The sequence below is a fragment of the Haliotis asinina genome, chromosome 2 (assembly GCF_037392515.1).
Source record: "Haliotis asinina isolate JCU_RB_2024 chromosome 2, JCU_Hal_asi_v2, whole genome shotgun sequence".
NCBI classification, from domain to species: Eukaryota; Metazoa; Mollusca; class Gastropoda; order Lepetellida; family Haliotidae; genus Haliotis; species Haliotis asinina.
Window position 1 is genome coordinate 9,924,177 of NC_090281.1, and position 19,034 is coordinate 9,943,210.

Sequence of the window (19,034 nt, forward strand, 5' to 3'; positions counted from 1 at the left end):
ATTTTGAATTGTTTGTAGCACAGGTACAAAAGCTTCTGTAGCCATCGGTAGATTTTGCAGGTAACAAAAAACAAAACACCCCCCCCCAAAAAAAAACCTAAAAAAAACCCAAAACCAAAATAAATAAATAAATAAAAATTAAAAAATAATTTCTAGTTATCTCCCTTCCATTGTTTTACATTCTCATAACACTGGTTAATTTCGTACATCATTCGTGATTCAATGTTATTCGAATTAAAGAATTACTACGACGAAGTACCAGATGGGTTCAGCATTACCAGCGGGGTACAGTGAAAATATTAAATTAACTGGAAATAGAAGGACAGCGCTCAGCCCATCTGAAACCGATATTTATGCGTGAGGTCAGATAATATTCTAAGTTACTGAGGTGCAGGTATTACATATTTTAAGGTGCCGGATAAAAAGAGTGTATATATTTGAAAACTGATCTAACCATTAAAATCATTTTCAAGAACGTTACTTGACTAAAACTGTAGTGAAAACAGTGAAATGTCAAACTCGCCTCCAGGATCCCCCTATACCAACTTGCACACCAGTTGATAACCATGTCTCATTTGTTCCAGTTTTAACCACTAAGGAAAACGGGTGTACATATTCTTATGTCAGCCAGGATATACATAAACTCCATTCTGGGATATCCTTCAAGCAACCTCCGCTTGTTTAATGTAAACTGCGTATTACTTGGTGCTCTGTGACTGATTGTGTGCCGCGGTGATTTGTCTTGGTCAGAGATGATTATATGCAGACGACGAGGAGACAACTGAACTGTTGCGGACTGTGGCAGAAAATGAAAATGGAGCACGCTTCAATTTTTGAGACTGTATTAAATACAAATAGACCTATTTCGCTATGGACCCCACAGCAATTCTGTCTTTCGAAAGAAATGACGTCTATAACTACACTTATACCTATATGCACATATCGGATAAAAACAAAGTAAACTTATACTGTTCTCGTGAACATCTGGTTTCAGTGACCACTTCATGATTTCTCCGGAGAACGCCCGGTGTCATCACTGGTTTAAGTGGCCACTTCATGTTTTCACCAGGGAACACCTTGTAACATCACTGGTTTCAGTGGCAACTTCATATATTCTCAAGAGAACACCAGATTAAATGGCCTATTAATCTATTTTCACTTCTATTTTGCCTTCGAAACTACTACTACTACTACTACTACTACTACTACTACTACTACTACTACTACTACTACTACTACTACTACTACTACTACTACTACTACTACTACTACTACTACTACTACTACTACTACTACTACTACTACCACCACTACTACTACTACTACCATCACTACTACTGCTGCTATTACTACTACCACCACCATTACTGCTACTATCACTATTACTTCTGCTGCCACTACTATTATTATTACTACTTCAACTGCTGCTACTGTTACTATTGTTTCTGCTACGACTACCGGTACTGCTCTAACTATTGCTACTATCGCTACTATTGCTGCTACTGCCATTGTTCTTACTACCACCACCGCTGCTGCTACTTCTACTACCACCACCGCCACCACCACACTTTTACTACTGTTACAACAACTAATACTGTTACTACTACTATACCTACTGCAACAACAACTACTACAGTTACTGCTGACGCAGTTCCTACCCTACAACTACTACTATTCATATATTTATCACAATTACTGCTACTACTACTACCACTGCCGCTATCACCCGTTCTGGTGCTACCGCCCGATCAGACACTTCGTTGTTGGAATACAACATAAGACACAAACACCAGACACGTTTGGGCTGCATTAATACTGAGAACATGGTATACCATATTGCATAAGCATTGAAGTTTTTGAGTACAGTCAATCACAATGCAGCCCAGTACATCTCAAACCATTTCATGTATTCCAGCCATGGAAGGCAACCCAAAGTAATTGAAAGCGATCCGATGCAACGACCCACACACTAGAATCCAGTCCACAGAAATAGAAGTTTTTCTGATAAGAATCAGATGCGATGACAAAGCCAATGAAACATCAAAGTTTATTCAAGACAACCGATTCTCTCAAACAATGTAACATGATCATATGCAATCACCTAGAAGACAAGTCAAGGCACAGAGGTGATACAATGCAGACCAATGCCGTCACCTAAAGCAGTTCAAGTTAATATCATACAGTGAGCCAGGAAATCAAGAGCAATCCAAAGCACATCAGGGCAATCTGATGCAATTACCCAAACAATGAAAGGAAACCCATACACAAGTCACGACAAAGAGATGCAATGATCCATTGCTATTATACGATGCAGTAACCCAAAAAGTTCAAAGGTAATCTGACGCTAACAATCGAATACCAAAAAGCAATCGGATACAATAACCAAAACATTCGAGATGCAATCCAAAGCAATACAAGGCAAAGACTTGTTCAAAAGCAAGTCGAGGCATTTCGCTGAACACATTTCCAACAACTCACTGCAGTAACCTTGACAACGAGGTGCAATTTCGTATCAATTAATAATACATTGACTCAAAGCAAGTCATTACAGTCAATGATCCAAACCATCAAAACAATACCTAACAAACAAAGGTAATCCCAGGTTACACAAATGCAATGACATTTTGGTCCCGTGACCCACAGGAGTCCAAAGTAATCTGTTACAATGAGGAATGTCCCAAACAAACCAAGGCAAATCCAAAGCAATTCAAGGCCATCAGGTCCAATGACATTCCAGATTTGGAAATATTCATGGAAAAAAGTAATCACACATAATCGTAATCGTAAACTTAATCCTGTATCTCCCATACATGTTCTTCTTAAAGATCCTGGAGAGATTTCTGGACACCGGGTGTTTGTTCAGTTTAATAATGAAACAACGTTACTAGTACTGAACAGTTTGCAGTTCCATTTTCACCTTTCTCCAGGAACGTTTGCGAAAATTGGCATCAACTTGAGTGTCGTGGGCGCTACATAGGGGTGTCGTCACTGTTGCCACCGTTTTCTGTCAGTGCAACTCCTTCGTTCTTCTCACGAACTACGTCTACCCTCTTCAAGGTGACATTTTCTTGCTTCTTTGCTGTGCAACTGAAACAATATAAGGTCCTCCGAATCATGTAGTGTGTTTTTCAGTGATCACACGGACCGACGGTGGATAGTAAATATCCTGCGTCTGTCTGTGACTAGCTGTCGCTCTATTTACAGCAGAGCTGAAATATAATCAAAACGAATTCCAAATGGTACAAATTTAAACTGTGATTAGACGAATTGTTTTGGTCGAAAGTACATGTATTCGGGGTAGCCTAATAGTTAGAGCGTTCATTCGTCACATGAAAGAGCCGGGTTCAATTCAGGGTACAATGTGTGAGACAAAATCTGGTGTCCCGCACCGTAATATTGCTGGAATATTGCTGAAGGCGACATAACACCATACTCACTTACTCACTCACATGCATGTATTCAGTACACTGCCCACGCTGAGGTGTGATTGGAGAAATAATAAAACCAGTTGCAACTCTGTATACACAACCTTAAAAACACAAGCCAAATAGTTAAACAGTCTAGGTTTAGATAGTGCAAAGTAACGAAAACCCTCTGTTCATTCACGTCTCTCTCTGCAGCGTCATGTGGAGAAATATCTGACTAATAATAACAAACTTAAGAAACGGGCGGAGTATAAATATCGTTTAAAGAAATCTGGAGTTCAGAGCGAAATGCTCGAAATATGGTCAAAGCTACCAATACTTTTGCTGTGCCATTCCTTTCCTCTTCCTTTGGAGTAGTTGATTGGACAAAACAAGACATCCAGAGTCTTGACCGCCTGACCAGAAGGATCATGTCAGATAACAGAGCACACCACCCTCTTTCCTCTCTTAATCGTTTATATATGCCAATCAGTTCTGGAGGTCGGGGTTTGATTAATGTGGACGCTCTTCATAACACAATTTTATTGTGTACTTTTGCACATATTTACAATCCCCTGCTGATGCCTGTCAAGACACATGATGAAAACAAGGAATTCCACAGCTATCTTTAGCGTGCCAAGGTTGTTGGACACAATCTGAAATTTGAGGTTGATTTTGATGGCGATGTACTGCTGGACAGTACAGCGATGGGAGTAAACCAGGTGAAATCCTTCATCAAGTCTACCCAGAATCGGTCCTTTGTGGAGAAGCTGTCTGGAAAGCCATTGCACCGTGTGCACATGCAGTATGCGGAACAGAATGGCAATCCCACCGACTCCTTTGCCTGGATGGAGTCGACTGGTCTCAAATGTGAAACTGAGGGCTTTCTTTTTGCTGCTCAGGACCAGTCACTGCCCACTCGCAATCGCCAGAATGTGATTCTTAATCAAAATGTGAACATGAAATGTCGCCTTTGCAATGAATTTACAGAGACTGTCCAACACCTTGTCAGTGGATGCCCTTCCTTGGCACAAACAGCATATCTTAAAAGACATGATGTCATGGCTCATTGCTTTTACTATCGTCTCCACTTTGCCTGTGGCTTTGACCCCGAGGTCCACCCATGGTACGACCCTGAACAGGTCCAGGGCGTCCTGGAAAATGATGCTTTCAAACGTCTCTGGAATAGGCCAATATACAGTCTGAGACGAATTCCAGCCAGTAAACCTGATTCTGTATCATTGAATTTTTTGTCCCTTTTGACAGCAATGTGATTGGCAAGATTCAGGAAAATATGATAAATATGCGGACGTCGCCTTTGAAATGTCTCGCTTGCATCCCAAATACACTGTCGTCAGGCTCCCCATTGTTCTCGGTGCCCTTGGTTTGGTACCTCCTGATCTCTTGGCGCAGATCAGGAGAGTACCCGGGTTCTCCACTGGGAGCACAGTCCTTCTGACAATTTGGATAATGAAGAAGGCTGCAGTGTTGGGGAGGCTTCATATTCTCTGGACAGTTCTTGGTGGGTTCGCACTAGGCAGCGTTTACTGGGAGAAGTCCCATTCGCTGTCTGGGCTGCATGTAGAAGGGGCGAAGGCCCTGAGATGATGATGAGCTTTACCAGCCTGACAGTGCTAGGACCACCCGAACCCTCTCTGTTGCAATTCAATCTCAGTCTGTAAATCATAATAATATTCCACTTATATGGCGCCATTCCAGTATGAATGTCGTGGTCAAAGCGCTAACAGTCAGAACACACTGTTATGATGACTTTCATGGGTTTGCGTTATCAGTTCTTTCGCACTCACCGTTTGATGACTACAGCCGCGACGATACAGACCACAACGAAACAGACAGCCACTGCGACGATCAAGTAAATGGCTGAAACAGACGGAATACAAGGGGATATTAGCGGAAGGGGGATTAGATGCATCTATCTAAATAGTGAGTGAGTGAATTTAGTTTTACGTCAGTTTTACGGGGGATACCAGAAATGGGCTTCGCGTTACCCATGTGAGGAATCGAATCCCGGTCTTCGGCGTGACGGGCGAACGCTTTTAACCACAAAACTACACCACTCTCCACTGCTGGCAAGAATCTGCCTCTGATGCAGTACAGAAAATTACTTCGGTTGCAAGATTTACCGGCATCTGGAACAATCATGAGATGAGGATGAAAGATGAAGGACATGTATTGCACGTCGCGGAAGGATCGCATCGTTTCATCAAACCTGTATTTGAGAGTCCTTTAGAGTCAGAACTTGTTGTGGTTGTCGCTGCCTTTGTCCCTGGTGTCCCTGTAGTTGTTGATGACTGAGGTGCTACCACAGAAAGGAAACACATGATACAAGAACAGACGTAGGGGTGATGCAAACTGTTGTGGTATTTGAGAAAGATTTTGCAGTTAATGGTGACAGATGAATAAGCTCTACTTACGCATTGAAGTTTCATTCCTTTGACACGGGACATAGAAGGCACGTGTGTCTGTATTTGTATAAACATGAACATAAACATGAACACGAACTTAAATATAAATGTGACAATACATGTGAATATTAACCTTGGCTGAAACCCAGGGCCAAAAGAAACGCTAGTTTCACAAATATTGATACAATTTTAATCCATGCCTAAAACCATGGTTAGGGACGTTATGAAAACATCTTTCCAAAATGCAACTGTCATTTCTTTGGCCTGGTGGTGAATCTACATCACAAGTTGTCTGTGAAAAATTGATTATTCTGGTTTCTGATTGAAAAAATGCATAGGGAAAGTTCGGTGCAAGGATCCGGTATAAATAGTGCCCTGAATCCTTCCTCGTCATTGAATCGTTTAGATTTCACCAAAAGAATGCCACGTCTAAGCAGCGGGAGAGAGCAATAGGGATGTTGCAGACTGGGACAACTCGGGTCAGAGTTGCACAAATCATGGGTTGCCATAAAACCACAATGGAGAGGCTGTGAAACGTCTTAGAGAGACTGATGGTGCATCAGACAGACCACGTGGTGGAGGACCACGGGTGACCATGGCCAATGAAGACCGCCATCTTCGTCTGCTGCACATCGGTAACAGGTTCCACACTTTGACGTCATTACCACAAGATGCTTTTCAACACGCCTTCAGCGGGAGGACTGCAGTTCGACGTCTCCGCCATTTTGGTATGAGAGTTTACCGGTCCTTTACGGAGTGACCTTGTTCCGGCAACCTCGATGCCGCAGATTGAGTCGGGCTCGCATTTGGCAACGCTGGCAAAGACGACATTGGTACAGAGTGCTGTTTTCGAATCCTCATGGCGGCGTACGTGTGATGATACGGGGCGGTATTTGTGGTGACGATAAGACCGACCTGATGGTTTTAAATGGTATCCTCAACGCTGACCGCTACATTAACCAGGTCTTGACACCAGTCGTGCTTCCATTCCTGCAGAATAGTCCAAGAACGCTGTTCCAACATTATGACGTCACTCTACACAGTGTACGTGTTACCAGAAAATATTTCAGTGTCAACACCATACACGTTCTTCAGTTGCCAGCCAGATCCCCTGAGCTGAATAATTTAGAACACCCCGGGGACCATCTTGGGAGAAGGATTCGGCAACGTCAGCAACGTCCACATGACAGCCACTCGCTGACGCAAGCACTACAAGGAGAATGGCGTCACATCAGCCCAGCCAATGTGAGGGGGAATGGTAAGGTCTGGGCGACGTCGTGTCAGAGACTGCATACTTGCTGGAGGTGGACACTCTCGATATTGATGATGGAATGTGACTTTTAAATGATGTGTGTAATGATGACATGAAATGAATCGTGATCGAATTATGCAGGACAGTGAAACACCTGTTACAAGAATGCTTACTATTCTTACAATATGATCAACTAGTTGTTAAAGTCGGTCAACCTGGTGTTGATTGTTGTGTTAGTAAAATACAACGGTATCTCTTAGATAAGAAATTTAGAAACCAGCGTTTCTTTTGCCCCTCAGCATATGTGATCTCTCCGAGAAATATTGTCTATTACAACAATGTCTATGAATAATTGATTCTGGACTAGACAATCGAGTGACCAACAACATGAGCATCGATTTACGCAATTGGGATACAATAATGTGTGGTCAACCAAGTCATAGGTTGTAAGAAGACTAAAAGGATGACATTTAAAGAACAACGAAGACGAACCACTAACATCCGAACAGGTAGTAATGTGAATTACGTTTACATGTCACGTGACTTTAATTAAATTACAAGAAAATACGTACCATTCCTCGATAGTTCTTCTTCCACTGCTGCAAAAGAGAATGGATATACTAAGGAATTCAATTTGCTTAAGATGATTAATTACACAGTATTGTTGTGGTTTATGCAGGAGAGTAATAACACCATGAAGTATAACCAAGAAACTCACTGGCGTTACGTTTGCAAAGATAATAGTGTTGTTCGCTGCAGTTCACCTCGACGAATGTCCCGTTCCTTAAAATTCTACACCTGTCTGCATAATCTGAAAAAGTGTAAAATATAAAAGTGCAACAAGGAGTGTAATATATCGCATCCTCAGTACACAAGCTTGGATACAAGGATGTCAAGGGTGTCATAAGTTTTCCGTTAACAGTTAACGTACATACTATCCCTGCAAACTGTACACCATACGCAGTGAACGTTTCAGTGATTTACATATCATGCACGCACTAATTAAAGAGAATATAATAATGCAATATGACGGCCAAGAGGCTTTAGATAATCAAACTTTGATTTACTGATATGAATATTTTACCACTAATCCATATCGATCCGTGTTGTGCTTCGGCTTCTGTTTTAAAATTGCCAGCCACTTTAAAGTCATATATGCTGAAAATGCGCATTCCCTGTTCGATGCACGTATTTGTGGCCTTAGTAAAATACAACGGTATCTCTTAGATAAGAAATTTAGAAACCAGCGTTTCTTTTGCCCCTCAGCATATGTGATCTCTCCGAGAAATATTGTCTATTACAACAATGTCTATGAATAATTGATTCTGGACTAGACAATCGAGTGACCAACAACATGAGCATCGATTTACGCAATTGGGATACAATAATGTGTGGTCAACCAAGTCATAGGTTGTAAGAAGACTAAAAGGATGACATTTAAAGAACAACGAAGACGAACCACTAACATCCGAACAGGTAGTAATGTGAATTACGTTTACATGTCACGTGACTTTAATTAAATTACAAGAAATTACGTACCATTCCTCGATAGTTCTTCTTCCACTGCTGCAAAAGAGAATGGATATACTAAGGAATTCAATTTGCTTAAGATGATTAATTACACAGTATTGTTGTGGTTTATGGAGGAGAGTAATAACACCATGAAGTATAACCAAGAAACTCACTGGCGTTACGTTTGCAAAGATAATAGTGTTGTTCGCTGCTGTTCACCTCGACGAATGTCCCGTTCCTTAAAATTCTACACCTGTCTGCATAATCTGAAAAAGTGTAAAATATAAAAGTGCAACAAGGAGTGTAATATATCGCATCCTCAGTACACAAGCTTGGATACAAGGATGTCAAGGGTGTCATAAGTTTTCCGTTAACAGTTAACGTACATACTATCCCTGCAAACTGTACACCATACGCAGTGAACGTTTCAGTGATTTACATATCATGCACGCACTAATTAAAGAGAATATAATAATGCAATATGACGGCCAAGAGGCTTTAGATAATCAAACTATGATTTACTGATATGAATATTTTACCACTAATCCATATCGATCCGTGTTGTGCTTCGGCTTCTGTTTTAAAATTGCCAGCCACTTTAAAGTCATTTATGCTGAAAATGCGCATTCCCTGTTCGATGCACGTATTTGTGGCCTTGGAGTTATTTTCAGGCTTGCAAGACGACTGGAAAGCTAGATGTTCTGCAGAAAAGGGAGAGAAATGAAAATATATAAAAGATATAAGATTATGGGATCAGCGTGATTCACGAAAGAATAGATATTTTGGAAAGCGTTATTTCGTCTGTCATTCTTTGTAATTCTAAGAAAGCAAATGAATGTAATGAAGGCCGGGTGGGGCAACTTAGGAATGACCAGCGAGTCCTAACTTGACACACAGAAGGGAGCAAGCTACAAAGACATATTTTATATCATTGGAAAGATCTCGAGGAGATGAACACGAAAAGTTCATTTGTCAGTGTGTTCACAAGTTAATAAGATCACAAATTGGCTCTGAAAATGCATTTCTGCAGTCGGTTCAACACATGAAAGTAATATGCAACAAGTATACTACCCACCAGAAGTCTAGACTCACTTAAAACACCCACTATATGTTATATATGGATACATGGTTACAACGAAGATGAATTTCTTCACCAACTTGGGGGAAACAACTGCAAACTCTATGCTGATTAATTGCCCGAGGATGGTTCATCAAATTGCTGTAAAACATGTGCAAATATCGTGCATGTGAAATGCTGCGTTTTGGTGTAAAGGTTTGATAAGAATTTGCCATTTTTCACCGAGTTTAATCATTTGTTGAACGCATGACAATAATCTTGTCAACGTTACGAATTTGGTTTATTATACACGAGTTCATGTGTAAACACCATTAAACAGTATGGAATATTTAGCAAAATCTAGTTTAGAACAGTTGAGTGAAGTATGCGGCTACATTTACACTAATGAGCCCAAACCTTTGGCAGGTAGTATAGTTGAACACAAGAGTCTAATGGTGAAGGAAATAGTAGGCACTTAGAGTAAATGAAACATATGATATTAGACGCCAATGGAAAATATAATGCATAACTGTAGACTCATGAGTCTACGTCCTACGTAGGTGACAGTAAGTCCTACGTAGGTGATAGTATGTCTTACGTAAGAGATAAGTCCTACGCAGGAGATGCTAACTCCTACGTAGGACTCTTTAGTCTCCTAATGAGACTAAAAATACTTTCACCGTGGCCCTAATACGCTTCCGTAAGTTCCACAAATGCCATTTACTCAAAAATTATTAATAAAAATCGCTGTTCTCTATTAAACTCCCGCATTCGACCCTTCTCTGCCTAGGATTTAAAATAGTTTTTAAGGAAGTATTTGAGTGATAACTGTTTGAACACTGTACAGAAACTGATACCTCTACTGGCGTTATGAAGTCAGCATATGCACGTATATAGACATGAAGCCACAGCATGTATGACGTCATGTTGACATAAGCTTCAAGACTCAGTTTTCAATATGAGTAACATTTAACCAATCTTTATGTGTGGCTAAAAGTTAAATACATTCATTTTAACAGGAAGTAAGGTTATGCATGATGTGTAAGTTAAAGATAGATGGAGATCAGTTTGATTTCCTTCTCGTCTGTTGCCATTGTAAATATGTGATTGAGTTCGCATTCATAAATACCATACAAGCAATTCCTTGGCAAAAAGTTGCTAACATTTTAAACTTGAATAATGTGCCAATACTTCAAAGTAAACAAAAATGTATAAACATATGTCAAGAAATAAATGCCTATAAATGATCATGGTAATAAAAATCGCATTTGAAAGGAAAGCCCCCAACACGACCTCTGCAGCATTATAGAATGTGTTTATGAATGACTGTCATACAGTGATGATGACAATACAAAAGTCATACCGACCATCACCAATGTACGATCCAGGCCGAATCAGAGACATGTGTTGATGAATCACTATCAGATATCAGTGTATGTAGACAATACGGACGTATCACTTTCCAGTACATGAAACGAGTGAATGAGTAGGTATGTAGTGCTTCTTGTAATATTTTTGCAATGGGCTTTATCGTCCCTGTGTGTTGAATCGAACCCGTGTCTTAATCGTGTCAAGCGAACGCTTCAACTACTAAGCTATCCCACCACTTACAAAGGGAAAAGAACATACATGATTACGCTGGAATGTGCGCACTTCTGATGTTTCCAAACCCCTGTCAGAAATAAAGTTCTTTCTGTTACAGTTTTAGGGAAACAGAAAAAGTATCACAATCGTGTCGAGAAATGCGTTAATTCTTCGATCTGTTGTGTCACGATGTATGCTGGATGCAAGCGGGTCGTTGACGTTGACAAAAACTAGTCTGTAAACTAGTCTGTAAACGCGATGCATAAAGGCAGCAAGTCTGCAAAACTAAACATGGTGTTCAAGACGACTTCATTGCATAACCTGTTAACCTCATGTACATCCTGGTCTAAACATTCACAATAGTTTCGTAGAACACAAACAAAACCCATAATCATGAGAAGTCTCTGCGAAACCAGAGACCATTTCACTGTTCCTACTTTGCCATAAGCGCGTGTTAATGAATCAGCGTTGAGTGTTAGAGGGTAGGGTAGTCCAGTGGCTAATGCCTTTGCTCGTCACGCCGAAGACCCGTGTTGTATTTCCCACATGGGTCCAAGATCATATACTTAGGGATCATTGCTTTAGTATCACTTTAACCGCCGATAAAACTGACAGCCCATCAAGCCACGAGGACGATATGAAAGTCATACGAGGACAATAATATATATTATGATATTCGTGAAGCTATTTCCTGGTCTATCGGTCGTAACGTTGTTTGAAAACTGCTAAAACGGAGGTAATTCTTACTTCCACACTTTAGGTTTGCAAAGAGGTGAATGTGATCGAGCGAGTCGTGGCATCTCAGTAACGAACACCCAAAGGACAATCATAATTAATCCAGTTCGCATCTGTATGTTTCCTACCTTGTTGAGTGAAACACTCCTTCCAGCTGAGAACCACCACTATCACCATCAGGGCAAATGCGTGAGATCCCCGTTGGATTGTCAGAGCGCCAGCCATGGTATACTTCTAGCTACAGTTACTTCAGCTCGACTGTCTCAAACAGACATACGTCCGGGTACTGCAGTTCCCGCTACATTCAATAGTTCTAGCAGCCCACGCCAGTGAGAATGTGAATCAGATTTGAAATGATGTTTGCGAAACTGGCTCGATGTTTCGTATTGAGGTCACATGACATGCCATGACACATACCCTGTAGACAGAGACCGGAAGGAAACGTTTGGGCTGAATATGGGGGACGAACAACTTGTACGTTCAAAGGCTGAACTACTAGTGATATGTGATAAATATCACTGATATTAATATTTTGTAGAAACAACAGATACACAAAAGGTAGATTAATGTGGCGATTATTTGCCGAAACATTTTCAGCGTAAGCTCATAAACTTGAACATGTCCTTAGTCTAAGATGATGTATGAGTTTGTTTTGGATGGGTTTACCTTAAGAGTCTATGAACATTATTTAGATCAATGTCTTGTTCTTCCTCGTATATTTCAAAATCCTGTACAAAATCCCTAAACCAGTCTTCCAGTTCTACTTTAAATTCCCAAATTCTACAATTGTTGAATAAAACCTTAATCTGAAAACACACATGAAACCTGACATTATGATTTGTAAAGGTTCCCATTTCATATATGCATGCGTCCTCGGTATTGCTGGAAGATAGCTACAAGCGATGTAAAACATACTCACTCTCTCCGCTATGCATAATCTATGGCCCAGACCAATGGCTAATATATTCGATCAGAATCGGAAGTCAAACCCACAATCCCAGACATCCAGGGTACCTAAGGGACGCAACTCAGTCAGGTTGGCACGTCCTAAGGTAGGATGGTGTCAATGTTTAAGTTACCCTTCTACACCTTGACTAAACATTGCTAAAATGTTGACACCGAGCAAGCTTGTTGTAGATTTACGGATAACTAGATCAGATGTTGGAATACCCTAAAAGGGAGTGGGTTTCAGCAATATTCCATTTATATGGCGGCAGTCTGCAAATAATCGAGTCTGAACCAGACAATCCAGCAATTAACAGCAAATGTGGTCCGATGTTTCGAAGTTCGCATAACTCGACATTTTTCGTGGTCCCATGTTTATCGAGACAACGGTGTTAGACTGAACACGTACATTGTAAATTTGTTTTCAACAAAGTTTACGAAAGGTACTTGTTGTAATGAAAGATATACTTGTGTGTGGTGAATCGTCTTTCTTCTTTCTTGTGACACGTTGTAGTTTCTCTTTCCCCAAATTATCACTGCTCACCAGAATTGTTTTTGAATGTGTTTTCATTTCCGTGATCTGATTGAAAGACATGAATGCATTTGGCAGTTACTTGTGCTGTCAGTCAGAAAACAGGCCTATGCGAAACCCTTTGTTCAAAGTTTGTGTGCGGAAAGTCATCGATGTGAGATGTGTTTCATTTGGGATGACACTTGTTCAGTAAAGTACAGATTCTAGTCGCAAGCACAAGTCAGTGATCTAACCCGCTCATCCACTTACGCAAACTTGATATGACAATGATACAATATGCTCACAAGCTATAATATGACAATGAAGCAGTACACAGACACACGTCTATGAACACCAAACATTAAACACATACACACACACACACGCGCCATATGATCATCAAACGTTACACACACACGATATAAACATCAAACATCACAAACATGCATTATGATCACCAGTCATTACACACACACGCTATGATCATTACACGCTACACTCACACTATGATTATATATCATTAGACCCCCCCCCCCCACACACACACACACTCTCTCTCTCTCTCTCACACACACACACACGATATGATAACGAAACACTACACACACACACACACACTACACACTTCATACACACACACACACACCATGATCATCAAACATTACTACACACACTATGATAGTCAAACACCACACACACACGCTTTCACCATCAAACTCGACATACACATGCAGGCTAGGAAACTGAAGTTATGGTAATTCCGTCCATCCCTGGAAGAAAACCATTATTCTGTCGACATTTCAACTGTTCAAACATTACGCAAATACTGCGTAATAGAGAAGCATTAGAGACACTGTACCCAATGTTGGGGCGGTGCGGTGGCCTAGTGGCTAAAGCGTTCTCTCGTTATGCAAAAGACCCAGGTTTGATTCTCTACACTATGTGAAGTCCTTTTTCGCCATGATATTGTTGGAATATTGCTAAAAACTAACGCTAACGCGTGACTACTCAGGCAGTCTTGACACACCACATAATATGAGGATGTCGACAAACTTGAAAGTGAACAGTGTCGGTTTCTTTCAAACGTTGGGCTGAAAGTTTTATTTAAATATCCACTGGACCAGTGCAAAAGTAATACAAGCAGAGACTTTCTCGAAGAAAATCACAGTGATTTTATAGACAATAGGGGAAAATATTTTTACCATGCCTATTTAAAGTGTGTTTATGATGGCTTTCGCAAACATGACATTGTGGTATCATTCCCATCAGATTCCCATTCATATATTCATACTTTTGATATGAATCGCAGCAATGGATTTTGTGTTTAGCAGAAATGTTTATGTAAAAGGAATTTCCATTTTGTTGTGTGAAGTAGAGCGAAGAAACCGAAAGGAAAACCACCCATGTTGGATTGATGTAAGTCAGAAAAGTATATACTCATTAACATACTCATATATCCGTCGATGATGAAATATGTCTCAGCTTCACATATGCCATTGTTTCCAGACCCGGCACAGAAACTGAGTTTGAAGAAGTCCTTATTTCATAAATTAACTTTTGAAGTAGTCCAGCATGAAAAGTTGAGTTAATTGATAAAGGATAGGACGGATTAACCCTGCACTTGTTTAACACTGGCTGAACTATACTTAGAAAGTACAGCTGAGCGCTACTAATTGTAATTTTGTGTTATGAAATGGAAAATACGACCTCATATAGCTGATGGCATGAACTGGTTTCCATACATTAACCGAAACGATTGTTAACTCACATGAATGTCTTGCCCTTCTAGAGCTAAATGCAGGTGTCGTTCATTTTGAGAGACCAACTTTTGTGATTTCATTGACGCCTGATATCTCAAACAGACCATTTGAACTTTCATTGAAATTCAACTATGCCAAGGCGCAGATTGTAAACCGGTGAGAGATGGCGGAATGCCTTGAAGAGCTGTTGCCAGACAGATTGAACATTATCACCGTGTTATCACACGCCTGGTTCAGAAACACACCCGAATCAATGAAGATCTACAGCGACATCTGTGCAAGAGGAGAGAGAACTGCTTCGACTCGAAAGACGACTCCCATTTTCATGTGTTCCTACACTGAGAGACCACTGGAATATCCACAGGAGAGTGTCCATCGCGACGACCAGGTATGGTCTCCATGCTACTGGACATGGTCATGTAGACCACTCCGAAAGTGACACAAATGCATGCTTGGTGTGGTGCAGAGCGAGAACATCAATGGCGAAGGATCCATTGATCTGACGAGTGCAGGAGGCTAATGCATCTTGTGGACGGCAGAGTTCGTGTTTGGTTTCAAAGTAACCGCTATTTTGAACCGCAATATGCCCAGCCGACCGACCAGGGATGTGGAAGTCATGTCATGACGTGTTTACAAGGGGTGTAAATTAGGCCTTGTGACTGTTCACAATATCTCTGGTAAGAAATATCTAAATGACATTCTTCAGCCTGTCGTAACTCGACAATCCTCCTCTCCGCTCAAGACTCTTTAACATAGAAGATAATGCCCATAACAGAAACGGGCACCCTTCAGCAAGATGTCACAACCACACTGGCCCGCATATAACCCGGATTGAACCCCATAGTACATCTGAACCATTAATAGATTTCATGATTGATATCTAACAGTCATATCTAGTATCACACAGAAATTGAACTGATAACATCTATCTTTTGTTTCAGACAACGATAGATGTGTCTTTTCTGTACCAAAAACTTAATCTTTAAATATTGATTTCGTGTGAATATCGCCAACAGCACGTACTCATTGAAGAGCATGAGGTGCTGGGCGGTGAGAATTTTGGTATACAAAGATAACAACAAAAGACAAATTTAATTACCTAGGATTAATGTACAAATATAACAATGTAAGGATGCCAATTAGATAAATGGTATTACAATGGAAGACGAGGTTGATGCTTATAGAACAATGGAAATTTGGTGGTCGGGATTTTTTATGAGGTGTTACGAATGGGCAGATTTCATGTCAGAGTTCTTATGTTCTTTTGTCCTGGTAGCTACGGGGCGTGTTGTCTCTCCTATGTATTTGTGTTTGTTCGTACACGCATGCTTTAGGTTGGGGTGGACTATATGTTTATATCCGTTGTAGGCAATGATGAATTTCTTGGCTAAGGCTGTCTGTATTGCCGATGGCTATGACTCGTTGAGTGATGGTGGCAGTGACAGCTTGGTTATCTGAGGATGGTGGTTTTAGTAAATAGTAAATATACTGATCCGTGTGGCTTGGTTTGTGGTAGACGGCAGTGTGGAAAGTTGTCTTTGGTTTTCTTGGCTGTTGTCCAGTTTTACATGGAGGAATGCTAACTGGTAGTGGTTTTCTGTTCCATAGTGGATTTGATTCTGTGGTGTTGCGGGTTTCGGGTCCATTAGGACTTCAGACCCTGGAATGGTGAAGGTTTCTGTACCAGCATTGGGAATGGAAACGCGTGGTATCGGCTTCTTTAAAGTTGGTCACAAATCTTTCTGTAATAAGTTGGGACACGGGGAACCCATAGGAAGGCAGTGAATTTGCTAGTTGGTCTTGCCTTGCCAAGCGAAGTATGAGGCGGCGAAAAAGGAAACGGTTAACAATGGGATGTCATCTCTAGTGAGGGATGTGCACAGATGGTTAATGTATATATGTACCTTGCCGTTTAGGATCTGGACGGTATTTACCATTTACATTCCCAGTGTATACCCCATTGTTTATGGGTAACATGACAAAAGTAATTGTTTTTCTTACTTAACTCGACAAAGTCAGAGCCTTAAGAAAACATCTGGCACAAGAGCGGAGAACAGTATTTTGTCAAGTGTCAGGATAGTTACCGACATTGTAATAAATAAATTTTGAAATAAAGTTTTGCCCGCCAGAAAACTGTCTCTCTCTAAAATAGCCTCCACAAAAACACAAACCATCTCTAGGTTGTACACCCTTCATGCTCAAGGCGGAATGAGTCCGTATGCTTTCGAAATGAAGATTTCTGGATACTTCTGGAAATTCGACCTGGATTCTACAACATACTGCACTCCGAATACATTCCAACTAATCGGGTCAGTTCTTGGAACATGACCGAATGTTTTGAGCATGCTCAACACTGTCGAGGTACATTCGAAGTGGAAAAATATTGAACGGCATACGAGGTGCATTGTAACTGCATTTTAAACATCCTTATAGTATTCAGATTATTCTTACTCTTCCTTTCTTACTCATTCTAAGCATTCTGAACATATTCGATGAAGATCAGAAAAGACAATTCAAAATCCTGTCAATGCGCCTCGAATAAGTCAGAATGTATCTCGATTACTGGTCGACTTCAGGTGGAATATGCTTCAAATGTATCGGGGTTTTCGAACGAAGTTGGAATACAGCTCGAATGTACCTCGAATACACTTGGAATACAGTCAGAGTATCCCAAATGCTCCTCAAATAACTCCTGACGTCAACGCCAACGAATCGCAGAAAACACGTGTCCACCTGACACTGAAACGACTGATAGCATTTGGGAGTCGCATGCTTGAAAAATAAAATAAAGCTTGAAAATTTAGTTGGATATTCCTTTCCTAATTCGAAGTTTGGAAATATGTTTTTTTCTACTTGATTCATGTCAATTCGAAATAAATGTGAAAGAACCTTTAGGGTGAAATAGCAAGGACATGACGATCTATATGTCCCCAAGGCACCTCAGGGCCTAAAATGGACTAGTGGCAACGCATCAACGCAAAAGTATTTCAAACCCGAGTTTTATTTGTGCTTTCATTTTCATCTTTTTCAACAGAATATTGAAGAGGAACAAGTAATTTGGACTGACAACGTCTATATCAAGTGTTAGCATCTGCGCCAAAATGTCGCATCCATTGCAACAAGGACATTGTCAAACCAAATTACTTGTTCTCTTTCATCACAGCAACTCTTCTAAAATGTCATCTAAGGAAATGAAAGGCCAATGTATTCAAGTATCAGACCCCTCCAGTAGATCCTAACGACCACTTCTAACAGTGAGATGTTTGAAATAGATATGAACAGAACCGGTAGAAATAAAAGGGATTTTACTGAGGAAGAAACTACTTACTTCCACTTAAAGAAGGAAGCGCTCTATTGCCCCTGAATACCATTTAATATATCACGTTAACATTTGGTGTGAGTATCCTATCCTTGAACTAGTTCGTATGGAGAGTGCATGGTTATTTTTCATGAGTTGAAAGACATGTATACTTTCTGCTTGTGTATTTAACACGTCACCTATCACGTCCCTGGGAACTGAACACTTACTACATATATTTATTCGTTTGTAGGAATACGTTTGACAATAATGATTTCCCGTTCTTTGTTAACACGCAGCGATATAAGGAATATATTGACTCGAAGGTATCTCCTTTCATGTTGAATGAATACCTGAGATTGGTAAAGGTTACCGAGGTATTGGGTTGTCAGTTAGTTGACACATGTTATCGGATCCCAATTGCGTGGATCGATGTTCATGCTTTTGGTCACTGGATTGTATGATCCAAACTTGATTATTATAAATTGATTGAATTCTGTTGAGTGCAACGAACCAAACGTAAACGTATAATTAGCCCAGTCATAGGATC

General features: G+C 40.5%; 2 protein-coding genes across 2 annotated transcripts in view; one reads left to right on the forward strand and one right to left on the reverse strand.

Annotated features, from left to right (window-relative positions):
* LOC137273232 (microsomal glutathione S-transferase 1-like) overlaps positions 1-19,034 on the forward strand; it is a 394,294-nt gene that overhangs the window by 68,285 nt on the left and 306,975 nt on the right. The window lies entirely within an intron of this gene.
* LOC137273229 (uncharacterized) lies at positions 826-12,358 on the reverse strand. Its single transcript, XM_067805740.1, has 10 exons — positions 12,099-12,358; positions 9,134-9,295; positions 8,768-8,860; positions 8,622-8,648; positions 7,801-7,893; positions 7,655-7,681; positions 5,840-5,887; positions 5,635-5,724; positions 5,213-5,285; positions 826-3,087 (listed from the first exon to the last, which is right to left on the reverse strand). The coding sequence occupies exons 1-10, from the start codon at positions 12,193-12,195 to the stop codon at positions 2,970-2,972; spliced, it is 828 nt and encodes a 275-aa protein (XP_067661841.1). The 5' UTR covers positions 12,196-12,358; the 3' UTR covers positions 826-2,969.